We start from the raw sequence: 20,319 nt of genomic DNA, 5'->3' as shown, positions 1-20,319 counted from the left end.
AGTATTTTACCGAACGGGTATTTCGAACGATTGTATGTACAGTAAAAAAAAACCTTCTTTTATACAAAACTGAAACATTTCTGAATTATTTCAGAAGAAAGAATAATATATTCCTAGAATTAGTAGTGAATCAATTATTAAAGAAAAACAAAATCATTAGGTTATGACATTTTCGGAAACACGACCCTTTTGTCAACTCCTGGCGTGATGTCGCCAGTCGTTCCATAAGAAGGCCTAACCATGTATCAAACGATAAAAATATGAGAACTATAAATAAATATGTTTCCGTAGTTCACGTGATACAAAATGTTAGCCAGAGCGATCGTCTGAGGTCGTGGATTGGATAGGTCTAGAGATACAGCTCGTCTTTGGACTGCACTGAAATATCTTTTTTTTTTGTCACTGATAGTCCGCCTAGAAAATTGTATTATGAATGGCTTTTATTGTGGCTTTGCAATAGCAGCATTTTTAATAAACTTTTTTGAAATGTGAGGGCGCTAAAACGTATGTAACATGTCTCAATGATTGATTGATTGATTTTATTCGATATTCATACATAAAAAGTTAAAATATACAATGTATTAAAATACCTGGATAACCCATTAAGTCGACAAAAAAGTAAACTTATTTCCAATGGGGTCCAATCCGTAATGACTGAAAAGTGAGTGGTTGGGCCTAGTACAATTATCATTAAGTATGACTCAGTAAAAATGAAAAAAACAAGAAAATACATACAAGACAAGATAACATCAAAAAAACAACATTAAAAATAACTTAATTAAACTGAAATTCCAAGCTGTTCATTATTAAAATATTCGTTAAGTTTTATTTTGAAGGTTGCATTATTTTGTATTGATTTGAGTGAATTGGGGATACCTAAGAAATAAAAAGTCGTATCATTAACGCCAGTAGCCTTAGGAGTGACAAAATTAATATCTTTGCTTGTATCAACAAAAAAAAAGACTACTCTTTGCCTATACATAAGCCTAACCATCACTTGTATTATGTATTAGGCCTATGTATACTCACTGATACACCAACACGAACATCACGGTTACTTATCATAATCAAAATATTGATTCAACCTAGCCTAGCCGGACCCTAACTGCCCTGCTTTCTAGTGTCACACAGTAGGCCTAGAGGAACAGACAGGTTCTAACTGTTAGCCTACTGCTGTACTGTGATGTTATAGGACTAATACAACTATAATATAGCTGCTGCCGATGATCAGCCTACACACGGGGTTACATGTAGGCCGTTCGTCTACCATCGAATCGAACAATAGCTAGTTTTGAGCATGGCCGGGTCGGTATAGCAGGTATGCCTAGACAGCGCTATGGCCTAGTCGGCTCTACCTTACCTAGGCCTAGTCTAGGCCTAGCTTTTCATTCCAAGACCATAATCTTCCCTATATAATCATTGACTCGACATGGCCTGGTGACGAGTTTTAGTTACTAATATTTAATTAACAATTATTATGATGAACAAACCTGTTTTTTCTCTTTGCTATTTTAATAAAAACCGGCCTTCGTGTGCCATGTCCACAATCTCGTGTCTCTGCTGCATGGTGTGCTTGTGCCCTGTGTGTGGATGGAACAAATTGACTTTAACCGCGGGAAATCCGGATAACTTGATTGGATTCGGAAAAGAAGCGATTGTCTGCCAATCTTTTCTCTGATTGGCGCAAAGTTGCATTTGTCAATCCTTTGTGAACGGTTTGTTAAATTCAGTATACAATCTATTAAATCGACTAGGTTATACAATGTAAGACAAAAGTGTACAGTTAAAAATAAAATAATAAAGTAATAAGAATACAATGAAAAAATAAATAATAATAAATATATGTATTCATTTTAATTTGTTATATGATGTGACATTATTTTTGTCTTGTTAATTTTAATGTCCAGTTTATTCTGTTTTTGTATATAAAAAAAAATGTTATATTGTATCAAGTAGTTCCCACTCGCCCATGTTTCCTCTTGGGCTATTTGCCAAATTGGTAATAATAAATCAGCTTCTGTATGTACGCCTAGTGATGGAGTTACGAAGTCAGGACGGAGGATAACTGAACAAGAGAGGGCACTAAACAAGTATATAAAATGTAAAAATAAATTACCTAAGCTAATTCTACCAAAGAACTTATGAGTTCTTTGATTCTACTTACAATTCCACCTCTAGGACACAGGACGTAAATAAAAGTACTGTATATTTGGAAATGATTATTCATAACCATAAAGTATAAGCAGTAAGTAGTAGCATTTAGGCCCGTATTGTTAAAAGGGAACTAACTTTAGTCCTGCTGAGAAGTCCAGGTTAGTCATGGACTAAGTTAGTCCCCTTTTAAGAATACGGGCCTAAATGCTACTGCTCATTGATAACCACGCACTAATAATCAAAGCGTTTTAAGATAACAACAGTAACTTAACTAGGCCTATAGGAAACATACCATTTAAAAAAAAGGTTTAAACAAATTGATTTCTGAAACTAGTTAGGCGTAAATACCTTTAATCTTTTTGATTGAGTTATAAACATTATTCTTTCACGTATCATAAACTTATTTATTTGTATCGGTATAATACAATACACGTCTTACGCCCGCCTTCTATAACTCATTCGCGATAATAATAATATTTAATCAAAGGATCGTGTGAAAAATAACATATTTCAATGTCACGCGTGCTAAGCTGCGAACATGATAAGACGATGGAATATGTTTATTAAGTTACTTTATGTCCAATTAGCATTAATTATTATAGTTTTTTTTTTTTTTTCTCTTTTGTGGCGTTAACCACTATTTATTCATTTCATTTCATCAACAGATTAATACAATTATTTCTAATAATAATAATAACTATTCATTGTTATTCTTACTTTTGTTTGGTTTGGTGTATTTATATATATATATATATATTTTTTTATTTTTATTTTATCAACGTTACTGTTCTTGGAATCAGAGCATTATTTCTTTTCTGTTATCCACTTTTTTCATAATTTTCTAGTATTTTTTTTGTTCTATAATTCTCAACATCTAACATTGTGAACACTTAACTAATAAATGTACTGTATGAGATACATTTACTAATGTTGTATAGTTATTTTCGGTAGTATTTTTGACATACAATTCATTTATACCCTATATACAGATTATATACATTATTTTAAAATACGAATAAAAAAAACAAAAACAAAAATATTAAAAATGCTTTTCTTACTCCTGTGTCTAGTTTTATGTCTCATGGTTATATTTGTTTGCTTATCTTCTCGTGCGTTACTTATGTTGCGTTACGTTTCTTTTTTGTTTTCAATATTAATTTATACAATTTTTTTTTTTTTTATTTATATTTCATATAAGGTAAAATGAAACTGCCTATGTGTATTATACAACATTATTATGTAATATATTTTAAATAATCAGATTCACATCAATATAAATTATAATAGGTGGTTAAGGTAAGATCTTTTGTTTTTTTCCGCCATAAAAAGACGAGACAATGATCCGGTCCATTTGTTTACATTTTTCAAAGTATGTGCCTTGTAAACGCTGAAGCATCCAATAGAGAACATGTGGTCTACATATTTGTTTCCTGTACCTAGTACAATGTTTCGATAATTTGCCTCGATCCCAAATTTGTGCATGGTGTAAACGTTAATATATTCCCATAAGGGTTTTACTTCAGTGCATTCATAAAAGAAATGGGCATCATCCTCTACTACGTTGCATTGTAGGCAAGTATCTGTGTTGCTTATTTTCCATTTTAACAGCCTTCTTTTGGTAGGTGTTATACAATGCAATAGTTTGATGTTCAACTGTTTAAGTTTATTATCTTTAATATCTTTAATTTTTCTTTTCCATGTTACAGACCAATCGTTCTCCATGTTAAAATATGTTTCCCATTTTGTTTTACTTTTGGATGGTTCTAGACATTTTTCCTTAATAAAGAAAGAACATATTTGTTTGCTACTCATATTCAAACATCGAACGTGTGTTGTTTTTGAGTGCTTTTGGTTTTTATCCCTTAAAAAGATTTTCTCTTTCCATTCTTTTGGAATTGCGTTTAATACAATTTGCCATTCAGCAATCCAGTTTGATTTATACCTAAGCATATCTAGTAATTCATTTGCGTTAATGAACCTATTCTCAATTACAATATCCTTAATATTTCGCACACCTGACCTTACCCAGTTTCTAAAAAATATTGACATGTCATTGTATAAAATCATTTTGTTATACCAGAGTTGTTGATGCAATATATCATCATAACATAATTGACGTTTAGTCATACCACTATTAAGTTTGACTAAAATACATAGTATAGATTTATAGAAATCGGGTATGGCTTTAAAAATAGCATTTTTCTTATCAATATATGATATGTTATCAATAATGTCTTTTGGGCCTATTCTATTAAAATATGTGTTTGGCAGACATTTCCACTTTGAATCCTCATTGTTATACAATCTTTTAAGCCAAGATATTTTTAAAGATTTAACCTGTGACCTGAAATCAGGCGCTTTAACACCACCACTTTCATATTCGTTTATAAGAACTACTCGTTTAACCTTTTCTCTTTTTCCATCCCACAAAAAGTCAAAAATTATGTTATCAACACGTTTTAGAACACTTTCAGGCGTGTCTATAATACTTGCAACATAAACAAGTTTTGACAGGCCCAGCGTCTTTAAGATAATTATTTTTCCAAAAATGGTCAGATTTCTTTTTCTCCACGATCTAAGTGTGTTTTGTAACGAATAGATTTTTTCGGACCAATTTTTGGCAAAACAAAATTCTTTATCATGGCCAATATAAACACCTAAAACTTTAAAACCGTCAGAAATCCAATTAATGTCCAATATGTTGTCCTTTTTCTTCCATTTTCCAAGCCACATGGCATTCGTTTTTTCTTTGTTAAGTCTTAACCCAGACACATTACCAAATTTGATGACAACATCAATACACTTTTTTATGCTGTTCTCATCTTTCATAAATAAGACCGTGTCGTCTGCAAGTTGTGCAATTTTGACCTCGACAACTGGGTTTGGTAAAAGTATACCTTTAATAAGTTTATCCTGTTTTATCTTTAACGCCATAATTTCAGCGACCAAGATGAACAGAAGTGCGGATAAAGGACAACCTTGTCTTATACCTCTAAACATTTTAAAGCTTTTTGAGCACCAACCATTGTTTAAAATAATACATTCTGTTTCAGCATATAGAACTCTGACCCATGCAATAAAAGACGGTCCAAAATTGAAATGGTACAAAGTGTTAACAAGAAAAGTTCTGTCTACTGTGTCAAAAGCTTTTCTAAAGTCTAAACTTAATAATGCCCCTGATAACTTGCTAGTATCCATATATTCAATTACATCTTCGATCAATCTGATGTTTTCACCACCAAAACGGCCTCTAATGTACCCTTTTTGATCATTACTCACAATTGTTTTAATAACATTTTGTAGCCTTTTTGTTAAAACAAAGGCGGCAATTTTATAGTCAGTGTTTAAGAGAGTTATGGGTCTCCAATTGTTTAGGTCTTCGAGATCCCCTTTTTTAAATATTAAGTTTATTACTCCCCTTTTTTGCGTATTTGATAGTGCTCCATTTTTTAAACATAGATTGAGAGCATTGCAGACTAATACGCCAATCTTGGGCCATAATGTCTGATAGAATGCTACCGTGAGACCATCGGTACCTGGCGCTTTATTTAATTTCATACTCCGTATCGCTTCTTCGCATTCTACGGAGGTTAATTCTCCTTCACATAACCCCTTTTCAAGATGTGTTAACTTTGGAACGTCTATTAAATTTAAATAATTTTGAATATCATTTGCTTGTATGTCCTCTTTTGCATACAACTTTTCAAAGTGTTTGACTTCTTCAATCAAGATATCTTTAGTTTTTTTGGCGCATGTTCCGTCAGATTTTTTTAATCTTTTTATTTGTTTTCTTTTCCAGTTATTTTTTTCCAGACCAAGGAAGTATTTGGAGTTCTTTTCTCCTTCTTCTACCCATTTCGCTCTTGAACGAATTTGAGCCCCTTTTGCCTCATAGTCATATATATCCTCTAATTCTTTAGATTTAATTTCAATTTCTGCATTCACATATTCATCTCTATCGTTGTTCATTAGTTTAGCGTTTAGTTGTTGAATTTCTTTTTGTAAGTTTTCTTTATTTCTATTTCTATTTTTCGATTTTAGTTTGCCAAAGTTGATTGAAAATTCTTTGATTTTGATTTTAATTAGTTCCCAGATTTCTATGTTATTAAGAAAATAGAACTGCTGTGAACAGCTATCTATTATCTGATTAATTTTGTTGAGAAATTGTTCGTCCTGTAAGTAATCGGAATTTAATTTCCATAATCCTGGACCACGAGAGTCTTGAAATATATTTATCTTAATGGAAACTCCTTGGTGATCAGTAGAAATCGCTGGTCTAATATCGCATGAGACGATGTTTCCTGTATCATGCAAACTTTTTGATACAAACCAGTAATCTAGACGTTTAAAAAGGTTGGCCGATTTCCTACACCAAGTAAATTGTGATTTTAATTTGTTTAGAAGTCTCCAACTATCTACTAGTTTCAGTTTATTTATAAGATGTTTAATTTTTAAGACAGATTTATCAGTTTTCATTTTGCTACCTTTTTGATCGAGTAGCCTATCCTGAATACAATTCATATCTCCGCCGATAATGATATACTCATCAGTGATCGAAAATGTTTGAATTTGCTTCTCAATATTATTAAAGAAAGAACCTCTTACTTTTGAATCATTTGGCGAGTATATATTTACAAACGTGTATTGGGTACCATTGATATCAATTTTTAACAGAATATATCTTCCATTAATGTCAATTTGTTGTTTTATAAGTTTGTATTGAAGGTCTTTCTTAATCAATATTGAGACACCTTTGCTAAAAGAGCTACCAAAACTATGATAAGCATCTCCATCCCAAAGAAAATTCTCGTTGGAGACAAAGATGTTTGTCAGATGAGATTCTTGGATGAGAAAAATATCAATTTTGTTGTCTTTAGCCCAATTAAAAATTTTTCTTTGTTTTTGTTTGACTCGCAGTCCTCTTACATTCAAGGATACACAATGTAAGATTGCATTTTGTTGCTTAGCCATAATTAGATATAGTAAATCAATTCAATGCAAACAGAAAAATAACAGGTATATAAATTAATAATAATAATGATAAAGGATAATTCTGACCCTATGTTGATTTGCTTCTCATGCGCTTCCTTTTTTTTTTCTGTTTCTGGATAGAACTAGATGAGCTGGCATCTATGTTCGTATTTTCATTAGTGTTTTCATTGTCTTCGGTTGAGATATGGCTTTCTTCATGGATCTTTGGTGTCGATTTAATAAAAGACTTGATGCTTGTCTGTAGGTTTACATGTTCTTTTGTATAGCTAATGTTGTTTTCGGCTGTGTCCTCTAGATCTTTTCTTCTTGCGGCATGAGCGTTATCGTCATTGGCGCTGACGATGGTTTCATTGTCGCTTCCATCACTACATCCAATACTCCATCCTAGATCTTTATCTTTGTCTTCGACTAGATTTTTCCACATTTTTTGGATGAATTTCTCCCCAGATGTTGGTCGAAAAATCGCATTTGTTTCGTCTTCACTTTCATCGTTACTTACGTCAGAATGTATGTCTTTTGCTATGTGCGGTTGTTTGTCGGGAATTTCCACTTCTTTGCAGTATCTAGCAATATGACCTTCTTTTCCGCATCTATGACAAGTGTAGGGCTTGGCATTAGGACAGGTGTTAACTTTGTGTCCAACTTCCTTACACTGGAAACATCTGTTCTCACCAACGCCTAACTGTTCTTTGTGAAATAATCTAGCACCAAAGCCATTGATTTTAGTGAAGCGCGGTAGGCTTCCTTTGAAATGCTCAACTATCACAGATCTGTCGCCATTAATGAAGCGAGATAATTTTCCGTTGATACGAAATTTTACATACTGAATTGTTCCTATTATTTTACATCCAAACTGCTGTAGACTATTTCTGATCTCGTCGTTGTGCACGGATATTGGCACGTCTTTCACAAGTACACGAACGCCGTTGTTCACCGGTAGATACGGATTTATATCGTGAACCAACACATTTCTATCATTCAGGTTGAGTCCTGTTGAGAGGATCTTTACTCTGTCGGAACGGTTGTTGATATAAATTCTCCACAAGTTCTTCACTTTCTGTATTCCTATTAAATTATCTCCATTTATTATTTCACATAAAGCGAAATATATTTTTTCTTCGCTCAAAAAGTCCTCATTTCTTTCGCGTGCATCGCTATCCTTGAAGAAAATAGGTTTCACGCTTGAGAAGATTTGGTCCTTTTGTTTAGAAGCTATTACGTCATCTTCTTTGTGATCGCTTTCAGTGTGAGTATCGATTTCGATTACGTCACCGGGTGTATTTTTGCTAGCTTGGTAGTTATGTAGGTGTTTGGCTTTGTTAGTCCCGTTGTTATGGTACTCATTCGCCATGATGGTAGGCCTACTATTTTCAGCTGGCTTAGACATTTTTCTATTTGGTTTCGGATGTTTACCAGATCAAAAGAACTGACCTTTTTCAACTAACGTACTCTTTTCTCTTTCAGAAACGCTTTTACTTACTTGATCTTACAGTTATTATTCAGAATTCCGATATATAAGGTGATTTCTTTGAGCTGAAGTTAGATTATCCTTAGTTAAATCAAACCACAGCGCCCTAATTATTATAGTTTGCACAGGGATTGCAAATATTTGCATAGATATTTTTCATAGAGCAATTTTGTTGATGAACTGATGAACAGTTTATAGTCTCAATACGACCTTGTTTGATTCTATGATTGGTGAAAGTGACATTAAAATCTAGTTATTGATAACAATGAAAGAAAGATCACGGTTTGTACCAATATAAGAAGAGATACAAAAAAATCTCTCGCGTTTAAACTTGAGTTGTATAGATACTGGATGAGTTCGGATACAATTTACGCCACAACTTATCATATTCATTGCAGAGATCTTCTAAATTGCAATGTAAACAACAAAAATCATATATATGTAAACATGATCTGGAAAATGTTATTAGGCATATTAGAAATTAAACTACGAAGATAATCTATAATTCGTGAAAGTGACAATCTAGTTCTTAATAACATTAAAGAAAGATTATAATATAGAAAGGTTAATAGTTAAATATTAACTGATTTAAGAAGAAAAAGGAATTGCTATATCTTGATTAAAATATACAGTAATCATCGGTTTTTAACTCATCTCATTTAGCCTCGATATTTAGAGTAGATATAAAATTACATCCATCATCCTCTTGATGTCTTTGTAAACACATTTACAAAATGAGCAGTACACAAAATAATTGCGACATGAAATATTATACTGTATAGTAATTACAATAGCGGTCCCTATTTTATAAAATTTATATTAAAACGTTAACAACATTCTCGGAATTTCTAGATTAAATTTGCATATTCACGCGATATTCTATAATGTTTAATCTACCTGGAGTCAAGACTGCCAATCATGACTAGATTAACAATAGTTTAGTAGCAATCAATATAGGATTTGTAGTCACAAACGGGATAACAAGGCCATATACATGGCTGCAGTCGCGTGCTCAAGTTAGACCAATCGACCGAGACCGACCAACCGACTGACATAGTGAGATGTAGAGTCGCGTGAACCATCTGGATGAATACTGACGAAGGACCACATGGGGTGCGTCTCTTGGTGTGCAAACATGAATTGAGGAGCTAGGCAGCCTAATTAGCTGTATATACTATCACTTCTTCCACAGGTGGGCTCTAGTTTAAAAGGACCAAAGCTACGGGCTTGCAGGCTCTATTTAACCACAGGGTATGATTTCATGAATATATATATTTGATCAAAAGATCAACTCTTAGCCCTCCTCGCTGGAGATACTCTTCACTAGCCTAATCAATGTTGTCTATTATTTATATTTTTTTCACAACATTTTAAGAACGGTGCACCCCTCAACCCCACACCCACACAAGTTATTTCATTAATACTAGTAAATTTATTTATAAATTTCCAAATAAACACAATATTTATAATCTTTTGATTGGATCTTAACACATAATTTATAGATAAAATTCAGCTAATCATTTGGTAAAATAAGTAAAGCACCATCAGTTGCACTTCTTCGTAAGTTACCTAGCGCCTTGCATTGTATAGCCTAAACTTAAACTTGTTCGTTAGATAAATTAGTGCCTTGCGTTGATTGGATAGCCAATTTAAACTTCTTTGTTAATTATTTAGTATCTTGCATTAATTGGATAGCTTTTAAATTCAATAAATTTCCAATACTGGGCAAAATCTGAAAAATGTATAATTTACCAATTACAGAAAAAAACAGCATTCAGTATGATACAGCAGCACTCTTAAATTAAAAGCACTCTTGTAATACTAAAGTAGGCCCATTTCAAAAGCCTACAGTAAACCAACCAACATTGCAGTGGGTAACATCTGAGATGAGTCTGGTTACTGTTACATCACATCATCTATAAATGTACATATTAATAGCCAAGCCTCCGCCTTTTAAATTAAAGTAGGCCCTACAGTAAAAACCCTTTTTTGGAAAACTCCCATTAGAGGGAACTTTGTTGGGTCCTGAAGGTGTCTCTCGACCTTATGAGTTCTATATACTGTACATAACAACAGTAGTTTCTTAGAGAAAGTCAAAACTTTGAAGTTGTATATACACAAAAGGTTCAATTAAATTTGCTAGGCTATCATCTTCAAAAGTTATAAATGCACACAAACGGTTCAATCGACTAGGGCTGCCTTCTTTTAAATTATATAAACATTTAAAGAGCGTACAACCAACTGTCCATCTTCTAAAAGTGTTCTTTCAAAATGTTCAGTGTACTGAAAATATTTTTGCAGTCTCACAAAAATGATAACATGATTTAGATGCTGCTGTCAATTGGAAGGCATACTGCATAACCAATACGTTTAGTTCAAATTGTAAAATATATTTTATACATGTATACTGTATATATAATTCTATATAATGATTTTAATATGTTTGTACAAGTATAGTCTTTGGCATTCTGCTTGTAGTTTATTACTGTGTTACGTTACACTGGTTTCTGAGTAAGCATCATGTCCCTGTGAAAAATAAAGATTTGTTGACTTTAGTAAAAGATATAAAAGATAGGAATACAGTGGAGATTTTCAAAATTCAGGAGATATTAATATGGATATCCTCTGAATACTTTCCTATAACACAAACAAGAGGCAAAATATTTAACACTATGGCCAACCCCAAGGTTTATTTAGAGATACTCCCTTAAAGGGAAACTTTCTACTGTACAGCATTCTTATTTTAAAATAAAAACAATTTGGTATCTCTCGAACCCAATCTCCCCCCCCCCCCCCCAAAAAAAAAAAATTCTTCTTTTCCTTACAAATACATTCATTACAAATGTCTGGCAACAAGTACATTTTTAATTATTTATACTAGCACAACTTTTCTAGCAAATTGTTCTATATTTTATCTACCAAAATGTCAAACGTAAGTCAGGTCAGGACTATTCTATTTTGAAAATTAGATTGATGTCTTCACCAGTACTTTTTAAGTTTTGATTTGTTCTTCTTGGATGCACCGTTTTACCCGATATAAAGGTGTTGTTTTCAATAAAGATTATTTCTATGAATAGATGACAAGTTGTCAAAATCAAAATCAAATCATGTAATGATTAAGATCAATGACAGGAAGTTATATTTCACAACAGTTTACCTTTTCTATTTTTGCATCAAGCATCTTGAAAAAGTCTGTCTGACTTTGGGAAGCATTTCTGAAGAGAAGAGAAAAAAACAAAGTAATAAAAAACTCTTTCATATCAAAACATGACATTTATTGATACAGTGACATGCTTAGCTTCAAACTTTAAAAAAGAAACTATCAGTAAAGACTTTGACAGGCAAAATTTTGCTAATAGGTTTTGAAAATGTTGATAACCCATCGTAAACGCATCAGGAGGTATTAGATAGAGCGAGAGTAAAACAAAATAAAAAGCTGCAAATCAAACACTATGTGACAAGTAACATGTGCTCTCGCTGGAGGCTTTATTAAAGGTTAAAGCATTTAATTCAGTAAATTTTAGAGAAAAAAAGCAATTAAATCAATACAGTAATAAGGTCTAATGATTCTGAACTCAGTAACATTTACATTAGGCTTTTTGTTCAATTTTTTTTTTTTTTTTGGTGTGTTTTCCTTTTTTTCAATCTTAAAATAAAAGTGTCAAGCACATGTCAGTTGTGCTTTAGCTAAAGGTTTTCGAAAAGGTTAAAATGTAATATTTTAGAGAAAAAAAAGGCAATTTAGAATAATGCAGTATTAGGTCTATGATCCTGAACCTAGTAACAGATCAGCATCTTGATGTAATTAAGACTTTTTGTTTTTTGCTATTCTTGTTTGCATTTCCCATTTTTTTCAATCTCTAATTACCAAGCATTAAACAAATTATTCTGAACTTAAAGATAAATTGGCTTGATTTAAAAACCTTAATTCTTTTGACATTGAACCTGATTAAAGCAGTACATAAATATTGAATTGATAAATTTAATTGTAATAGAAAAATAATTGTTTTCCCTTATCCTCAAGAAGATATGCATGCATTAAATTTAAAAATAGCAAATAAAGTAGATTAACTAAAAACCTTATTAAAGGCAAGAATTGTGAAAATCGAGATCAAATATTTAGTTTTTAAAAAATCTTTTATTCATAACCTAAAACAAATTAAAGAAAAACTCCAATGATGATAGAAAAAAAGAAACAGTCCAATTATCTATGATGTGACATATCGACCATTACTGTAGAATAGCTTCAAGGTAGTACTGAAGTCATTACAACAAGTGAAGGATATGCTCCGAGTAAAATCATTAATGTAGTATTCTTCCCCCCAAGGGGTTATAAAACATAGCATTCACAGATTTTCTTATGAATTTTGTTACCATAAATTATTGAAATTCTTATTTTCACCCAATGCAGCAAGGTTTCTCTTCAACATATTATTTTAAACATGAATAAACAGCAAAGAAAAATAAAAACTGTTTTTAGATAGAATTTTTTTTTTTTTAAATAAAGACAAGTAAAAATGATGTGTGAGGATAACATTTTATGAGGAGTGTCGTGGCAAAACCATCTTACCGAAAATCTTTAAAATTAATTGTTTTCAAAAACCGGTGTGTGCGTCAAGAAAGCAGGCCTTATTCTAGACTTGTAGAGTAAAGCAGTCTTTATACACAAAAAAGTGTTATTTTACTGAAAACTTGATTATTGATTTTCTTTATAAATTTAAAAACCGTACTAGAGTGACACTTTGTTTATTTTATTTTATTTTATTTTATTCAATTTTCAGGCACAACAATACATGACAATACAGCGGTGCAGCACCCTGAGGATTGCCATGAGTGCAAAGCACTATCGAGATGGCTCTCCATATACTGCACTAGAACATATAAGACAAACCTATACACAAGATGCTCTACATAAACAAAGACTTATTATTAAGTCTTTGGGAGTGGAGTTGTAAATTGTCATGAGAAAAAAACCCTGACATATGACAGGACTTGAACCCAGGACCCTTAGATTGGTAGCCAAGCATCATAACCACCAACCCACAGCTCCACTCCAATGTAATTGTTTTGTTTAGTTTTTCAATTTTTCTGTTTTTGTATATTTCAGAGCAAACATAATTTCTATGTATATTTTATATGCAAATGACAATAAATGGAAATAATATTCTACTGATGAATGAATGAATATTGGCAGTGGTTCCACATTTCCAATCAAGTTTTTTTTTGCAACAAAATCACAGACTACTTACTTTGTATTATGCATCAACGGCGTCGATGTTACTACCTGCTTCTGGTGGGTTTTCTACAAAAGAAATATGAAAACACATTGCAGCGACTCTTATTTAACAATACTTATCGCTCAATGCAAAGGAAGTACCAATTTAATTTATATTTCCTTACTATATCTTTTACGCATAGTTAATTAGTTTATTTTCAACACCTATTTTTCATGAACGATTGGTATTGATATATTATCATCATTATTATTATGTTGTTGAAATTTAAACCTTTCTGCCCTACAGTGCTATTATTGGTGTGTTGGTGTAGTATCACCGTTTCCAAGTGCTTGAATGTAAAACTGGTCAGTAGCAGAAGCCTGCAAGGCTAGTGATCTGGAGGTCATGGGTTCAAGTCCTACCTGTGTGTTCGTATACTATAAAGTACAATTCATGTCACTTAGGGCAAAATATCCCATAATACTTAACTCTCCACAGCACTAATATCACATACGCTGTGTTTGAACTGAATTGCCATTTGTGTGAAAATGTAGTGACCATGCAAAGCCACTTATAATATGACCAAGAATATAATTCCACCTCCCTCAACTTCGGCAACAACCGTTTGATAATAATTTCATTGTTAACGCAATCTAAGTATAATCCCACCCACTATGTTACTCAGTGTATACTATACTCCGCCATATTTAAATTAAAATTTTAAATCATGATATACAGCAATTATAATAGTACTTTAAAATCAATTTTCATATTTTTCATACAAAAATATAATTGCTTTGCTTGTATCTACAGATGTAATGTATCCTGTTAAGTGGAAAGGTTGATTGAATCCTGTTTATATTAATCCTCTAAATCCACTAAATGTAGGAAGTGCCAACCCCTAGAAATTTCCGCCCTTGCAAACCTTGAAATCACTAATAGCGGCAATCTACCGAATTAGACAAACTCTGTAACAAGTAATTCAAAATCAACAAAAGGATATCGCAAATAGACAAGACGATAGTGTTGCCAAGCAATTGATACAACAACAAGAACACAATACACATTTCATTATCAACTAAATTGTGTGACATGTTGGAACTGAACTGTTTACTTACAATTACACAGTTACACTTTGTATGGAGGTCATCAACATGTTAGTTTTGATTCTAGCAAGCAAGCTAGTATATATCGAAAAGGAAGATTCTATAACCAAAACAAGGACATAGTGTTTCTAAATAAAATTTAAAAAAGAAAATGTTTTCAGTACTGTATCTTTTAAAATGTATGAATACATTAAAAATAATGTCCTAATCCTCCTGTATTGACAAGCCTGTAGCTAGGTAGAATTGGCCATAACACTGTCATACGTTTTAGGCCTTTTTAACCAGAACTTTTGCCGAGATCTCTAGTTTGAAAATGGCAATTCTTTTGAACCCTACGAACCTTCCTGGTTATGAGCTTGATTATGGGCAAGAATCTGAAATACTGTAGCTTAGGTAGGAAATATTCTATTACTGGGTAGAACCTCATGTGCCAAATTCGACCCCAGTATCAAAGATTTTATTCACTCTCTTCTATTTGTACATATTCACAAACATGACTTTCATTAATGTATGGAAATGTGTAAGGCCTAAACTGTATAAGACTAGGCTGCCATATACTTATGACTTGTTGACCTTGAGTTGATGCAACATATGTATGCATGCTATTAAAGTCTGGTAATGAAAGATAACGTTTACTGAAATCCCCACAACAACACTTTGCTGGATACAGCCGAATACCTCTCACAAAGGGTCAAATATAGCCATGGTCAATAGGATGAACAAATTAAAGAATAAAACAAAACTAAAGAATAGACAGGAAAAGATGAAGCTTTTAAGTTTAAGGTATATACTGTATACCTTTCAAGATACCAGTATGCTCACTACAAAAGGTCAGTGTCAGTTAAACAAACAACAATATCTAACAATGATAACAACATCATAGCAACAACACTAATTAATTCCAACACAACACAAATATACAGTACATTTGTGTTGAAGAAGACTTATTTTGGAAGTGTTAAAATCTACACTACAGTCCATTTTGACCTCATTCTTAACAAGGATTCTAATGACTAGTTTATACTAATGCTAATTAATTACAAGGATGGGAACAACATGTGACAAATATTTACTATTTCTACTAATTAACCTGGAGGTCATGGCTTCATTAGACTTTTGGGATATACAGTACTGTATGTATTTATCCATGTAACATTTCTAATTCCCGGGAACATACACGACTTGCATTTAGAATCTTTAGTCACAATATAATGGCCACTATCTTTATCTTTAACGTGCAAAACAATTTTAAAACAGGGTTTGTTATTGTTGGCTAGTAAATTTGAATTCGGGCCAGTGAATTAATTATTTTACTGGTCCAGTTAAATAAACCTGGATAATAATATATCTCACAAAATTGTTGTATATTCTCTTTTTATTAAAAAAAATACTGACCAACGTGTCACCAGGTCAAATTATTATGTAAATAAATTACAATACAAGTCTGGCAAGATACACAAATACATAAAAAAATACCTGAGCAAACAATAATAAAACATCATAAGTTGAAAAAAAAGCAAGAGCATAGACAACCATCGTAAATTAGCTTATTAATATCGTGAATTTATTAATTTAAACGTGATTGTATAATGTAAGAGATCATTTTACTATCAGCACTGCAACTGGTGTTATAATTTTGTAATTAAGTGCTGTGTAAAAAGCCATATACTCTATCATACTCACTTTATTAATCTGTACGTTGCTTTCTTGCGTTGTCTCAGTAGGAGGAGGCTCATTGTTGTGATTCTCATTAGCATTCATAAAATGATGCGGAATTGTATCAGTATTTACAGTAACGACAGAATCTACATTTTAAAGACACAATCTATCAGTTAGTATAGTTTTATCTAGCATTTATGTACAATAAATATTATTTTGTCAATCTAAATTATGTCTTGTATCAAACATCTTGTGCCATAAATTTGTTACAGTATATAGTTTTTATAGAATCTCTATCTCCATCGGGAACCAATTCAATTCAATTCAATTCAAAGCAACATTTATTTTCTCGTTTCATATACAAAATAGATTTCAATGAACAATATTATGTAAACAAAATTTCGAAAGAAGAAGGTACACGCCCAGAAAGATGAAAAACACAACAAAGTGTCCTCTTAATAGAAGTTCCCTGATTAGAGGTTGGTCGTAGTCTTTAATAAGTATAAAATTTCCCCTCGTTTGTTTTAAAGGAAAGTGTCCCCTTAATAGAGACTGGCCATAGTGGTAAAAATATTAATTTTACCCCTTGTTCATTTTACAGGATAAGTGTCCCCTAAAACTGGGATGTCCTCCGGAATGAGGGAGTCCCGGGTATCCCAAAGGAGAGGGTTGGTTCTACAGTAGACAGTAGTTAGAAATTAATAAATTGTACATTTATTGTGACCAGATCCTTTTTGACCTCCCAAACTTAAATAATATTTGTTCATATTTTCACTTCCACCCAGTCGCATAACATTTTTTTTAAATTAAATTACATGACTATAGCTTTTCGCAGGAATCATGAAACAACCGAATAGTGCCTCCCTTATGAATTCTTCAGAAACCTTTGGCAATCAATTGGCAATTAATTATAGCCTACGATATTAATTTTAAGTCTTTTATACTGTACACTTCATTTACTGATGTATGGTCATATTTTATGTTTTATTTATACTCTGTTTGTTTATGTATAATTAATAAATGGTAAAATCTTAGAAATAGATAATTTACTCATGATCTTAGTACGCACACTGTGAATAATTTCCAAGAAAGCAAATTGAGAGCAAATTAAAAATACTCTGTGGTTATGTATACACCATATCTCTTACATGCAGAGTACTCAGCATAATTTCTCCTCAGGGTAAATAAATAAATAAATTCCTCTTATGCATCAAAACGTAACTTCTGATTAATGTGTACATTTGCTATCTTCTTAAATATTCATGCTTTTCTTTTTTTTTAGTAAAATCCAAATGCAAATTACTCGAAATTACTGTTGTGTATCAGTGGCTGGATCTCAATGGAAATACAATAACTAGGCTACTTAAAGATGTATTGTCCCTTGAAACACAAAAAATAAATGTCAAAATATTCTAAATTAAAATTTGCCATATCAAAGTAATATTAAAATTATTCACTTTAAGTCAACAATTTGAGCCAAAAACTACAAGTTTACGTAATTAACAGGTAAATTAATTTGATTACATTTCGTCTGTAAAATCGTCGCGAGCGAAAGTAAACAAAGATTTCAAACCACGAGTATGCATTATGCACGATGCTAATTAGGATTGTTTACAACTCGTCACGGTTGTGAAGGTGTTTTCAAAAATATCGCGAGGAAGTTTTATGATTATGCATACAGAGTAGCCAAACAATCGCGTTGCATTATGAGATATGTTTTGATCGAAAACTTTGACTAGAAGTCAAAGTTATTTTTTAAACAAAAAAACGTCTGTATTTCAGTTAAATGATTTTTTCGACTAATTTTTGGTGAAAGTTAATAACTATTATGATACTTCAAAATGACCCACTTTTTTTCAAAATATTTGTTTACAAATTTTTTTGGAATTAGTCGAAGGGACAATACATCTTTAAGCACAAAGCTAAATCAAAATGATAAAGTACAAAAGCCAAAGTTTCTTTGTCAGAAAACAAATACAATATTTTACACAACAATTGTTGACCCATATCAGATATGGGATATTAGGGTTCTGTTCGATTTGCTACAACCTTGAAACTCCCTTATACAGCAAACTAACCACTACCCCAAACCCACACCAAATTGTTTAAAATGCCTGGCCTACATCACCCCTACTGGATAAAAAAATAAAACCATCTCTGACAATGCATGCAGTTAAGTCTCATCGATGTAGGGATGCCATACAGTAAATTGCATTAGTATTTTACAATCCTGGCTACAACCGGGCCTACATATTATGTACACAAAAGACTTATACTTTTTTAGGCAGTATACCTGATTTATCTATGATTATTCTCACAAAATATTCAACAACAACCGTACAGTACAGTTACCTATTTTTGCCTTTTTCAGCCCATAATCCTCGCAGACTGTATTTTTTATATTGGGTTGACTGGCTGCGCATCCCATTTTCCAAAAAACGCCAAGTGCAGGCATTGATGTATCTCGCTACTACATCAAGAATAGTTTCCTAAAAACACAAAGTCAAATTCATAAAATAATTAGACAAATTGTATATGTTATTATTATATGGTATCACCAAATTATAATTTTCTTTGTATTTATTGATCATAATTCATTTTCAAAGCTTGACTTGCCCATGTAGAACAATTAAACCTTACCAACACAATACTGTACGTAATTCACAATCCAGGGCTGGCTGTAGCCACCAGTACGATGGCTGTAGCCACCAGTACGATTGGTAAGGTTTCAACCTGGCCACTTTTTCACAATCTGAATCAGTTACAATTATTTTTAAAGAACTCTTAAAAATGCACCTATTTCAGAAACAGTAATGTTTTAATACTGTCGTTAAATAATGTATTTTTTCAGGATAAAAAGATACTTTAGTAAACTATTTAGTCATAATTTAGACTCGTCAGTGAAAAATAAATTCAGTTTGTGGATCGGGATATTCTATTCAATGGTACTTAGTGTTAATAGTCACTGAAGTAAAGCTAGATTAGTTGTTTTTCAGTGGGAGTATTAAAAGCTGAATTAATTGACATAAAGATTACAAATTGAGAGTAATGGGAAAGATAGAAAATTGAAATTAATTACATCATCAACAACTGTTGCAATACTGTGCGTATGAACACAGAAAACAAACTAGGAGATTAGCAACTTAAACTTTTTACATTGGCCTATGTGTGAAATCCGTGTGAAATGGGTATAGCTTTTGTAACTGTTTAATTTTGTTGCATTTTACATTGTGAACATGTCTGTACTCTAAAAGTAACATTTGAAATAAATAGTAATAAAATACAAGGATGGTAATATTGACAATGACATCTCTTCCCCGACTTTTCCAATATTAATGTACAGGTAGGCCTATGTATGTAAACAACCTATAAAGCCTACTAACAAAAAATTAACTTTTTTTAGGCCCGTGCTTTTGGAAATATACTATAGTCCACCACCACTGCAGTGCGGACTAAGATAAGACCAGAGTACTCGGGTCGGTCAGTCTGAACTAAGTAAGAGTAAAACGACACCAAATTCTACTGAAAAAAGGTAGTTCAAAGTAGAGATTTGTAATAACATAATCAAAGTAACATACCTACCTTTCTAGTTGAAATGTTCAATAAGGCCTACTTCGAAAGCAGATAAGATGATGTTATGATGGTATTATAATGTCACGTTAGTCAGTTGCCATAGCTGCTAATAATGTGTTTTGATGATTAACGTGATATTCCAATCGTAAAA

General features: G+C 32.1%; 2 protein-coding genes across 3 annotated transcripts in view; both read right to left on the bottom strand.

The window, feature by feature from the left end:
- Positions 1–1,553, bottom strand: part of LOC140047266 (protein odr-4 homolog) — a 38,347-nt gene extending 36,794 nt beyond the window's left edge. The window contains exon 1 of the mRNA XM_072092176.1: positions 1,491–1,553. The gene's annotated coding sequence lies outside the window, so the exon portion shown is untranslated. The remainder of the gene's footprint in view (positions 1–1,490) is intronic.
- An 8,213-nt stretch (positions 1,554–9,766) lies between these two features.
- Positions 9,767–20,276, bottom strand: LOC140046308 (uncharacterized). 2 transcript variants are annotated; one of them, XM_072090896.1, is made up of 6 exons: positions 20,174–20,266; positions 18,948–19,084; positions 16,620–16,741; positions 13,864–13,916; positions 11,772–11,829; positions 9,767–11,140 (listed from the first exon to the last, which is right to left on the bottom strand). In XM_072090896.1, the coding sequence occupies exons 2-6, from the start codon at positions 19,048–19,050 to the stop codon at positions 11,105–11,107; spliced, it is 372 nt and encodes a 123-aa protein (XP_071946997.1). In that variant the 5' UTR covers positions 19,051–19,084; positions 20,174–20,266; the 3' UTR covers positions 9,767–11,104. The 2 variants fall into 2 exon arrangements, with proteins under 2 accessions (XP_071946997.1, XP_071946996.1); XM_072090895.1 differs by having other exon boundaries at positions 9,768–11,140; positions 20,178–20,276.
- Positions 20,277–20,319: the final 43 nt, after the last annotated feature.

Source organism: Antedon mediterranea, chromosome 4, assembly GCF_964355755.1.
Source record: "Antedon mediterranea chromosome 4, ecAntMedi1.1, whole genome shotgun sequence".
NCBI lineage: Eukaryota > Metazoa > Echinodermata > Crinoidea > Comatulida > Antedonidae > Antedon > Antedon mediterranea.
This window is presented reverse-complemented; position numbering and strand designations above follow the sequence as displayed.

What these genes read in the sequence shown, in the direction of transcription:
- LOC140046308 (XM_072090895.1), bottom strand. Translation starts at nt 19,050, where the DNA reads ATGCCTGCACTTGGCGTTTTTTGGAAAATGGGATGCGCAGCCAGTCAA. An exon ending in CCGTTGATGCATAATACAAA is followed by an intron (nt 11,830 to 13,863) that starts GTAAGTAGTCTG and finishes TCTTCTCTTCAG; the next exon opens with AAATGCTTCCCAAAGTCAGA. An exon ending in TTGATGCAAAAATAGAAAAG is followed by an intron (nt 11,141 to 11,771) that starts GTAAACTGTTGT and finishes TATTTTTCACAG; the next exon opens with GGACATGATGCTTACTCAGA.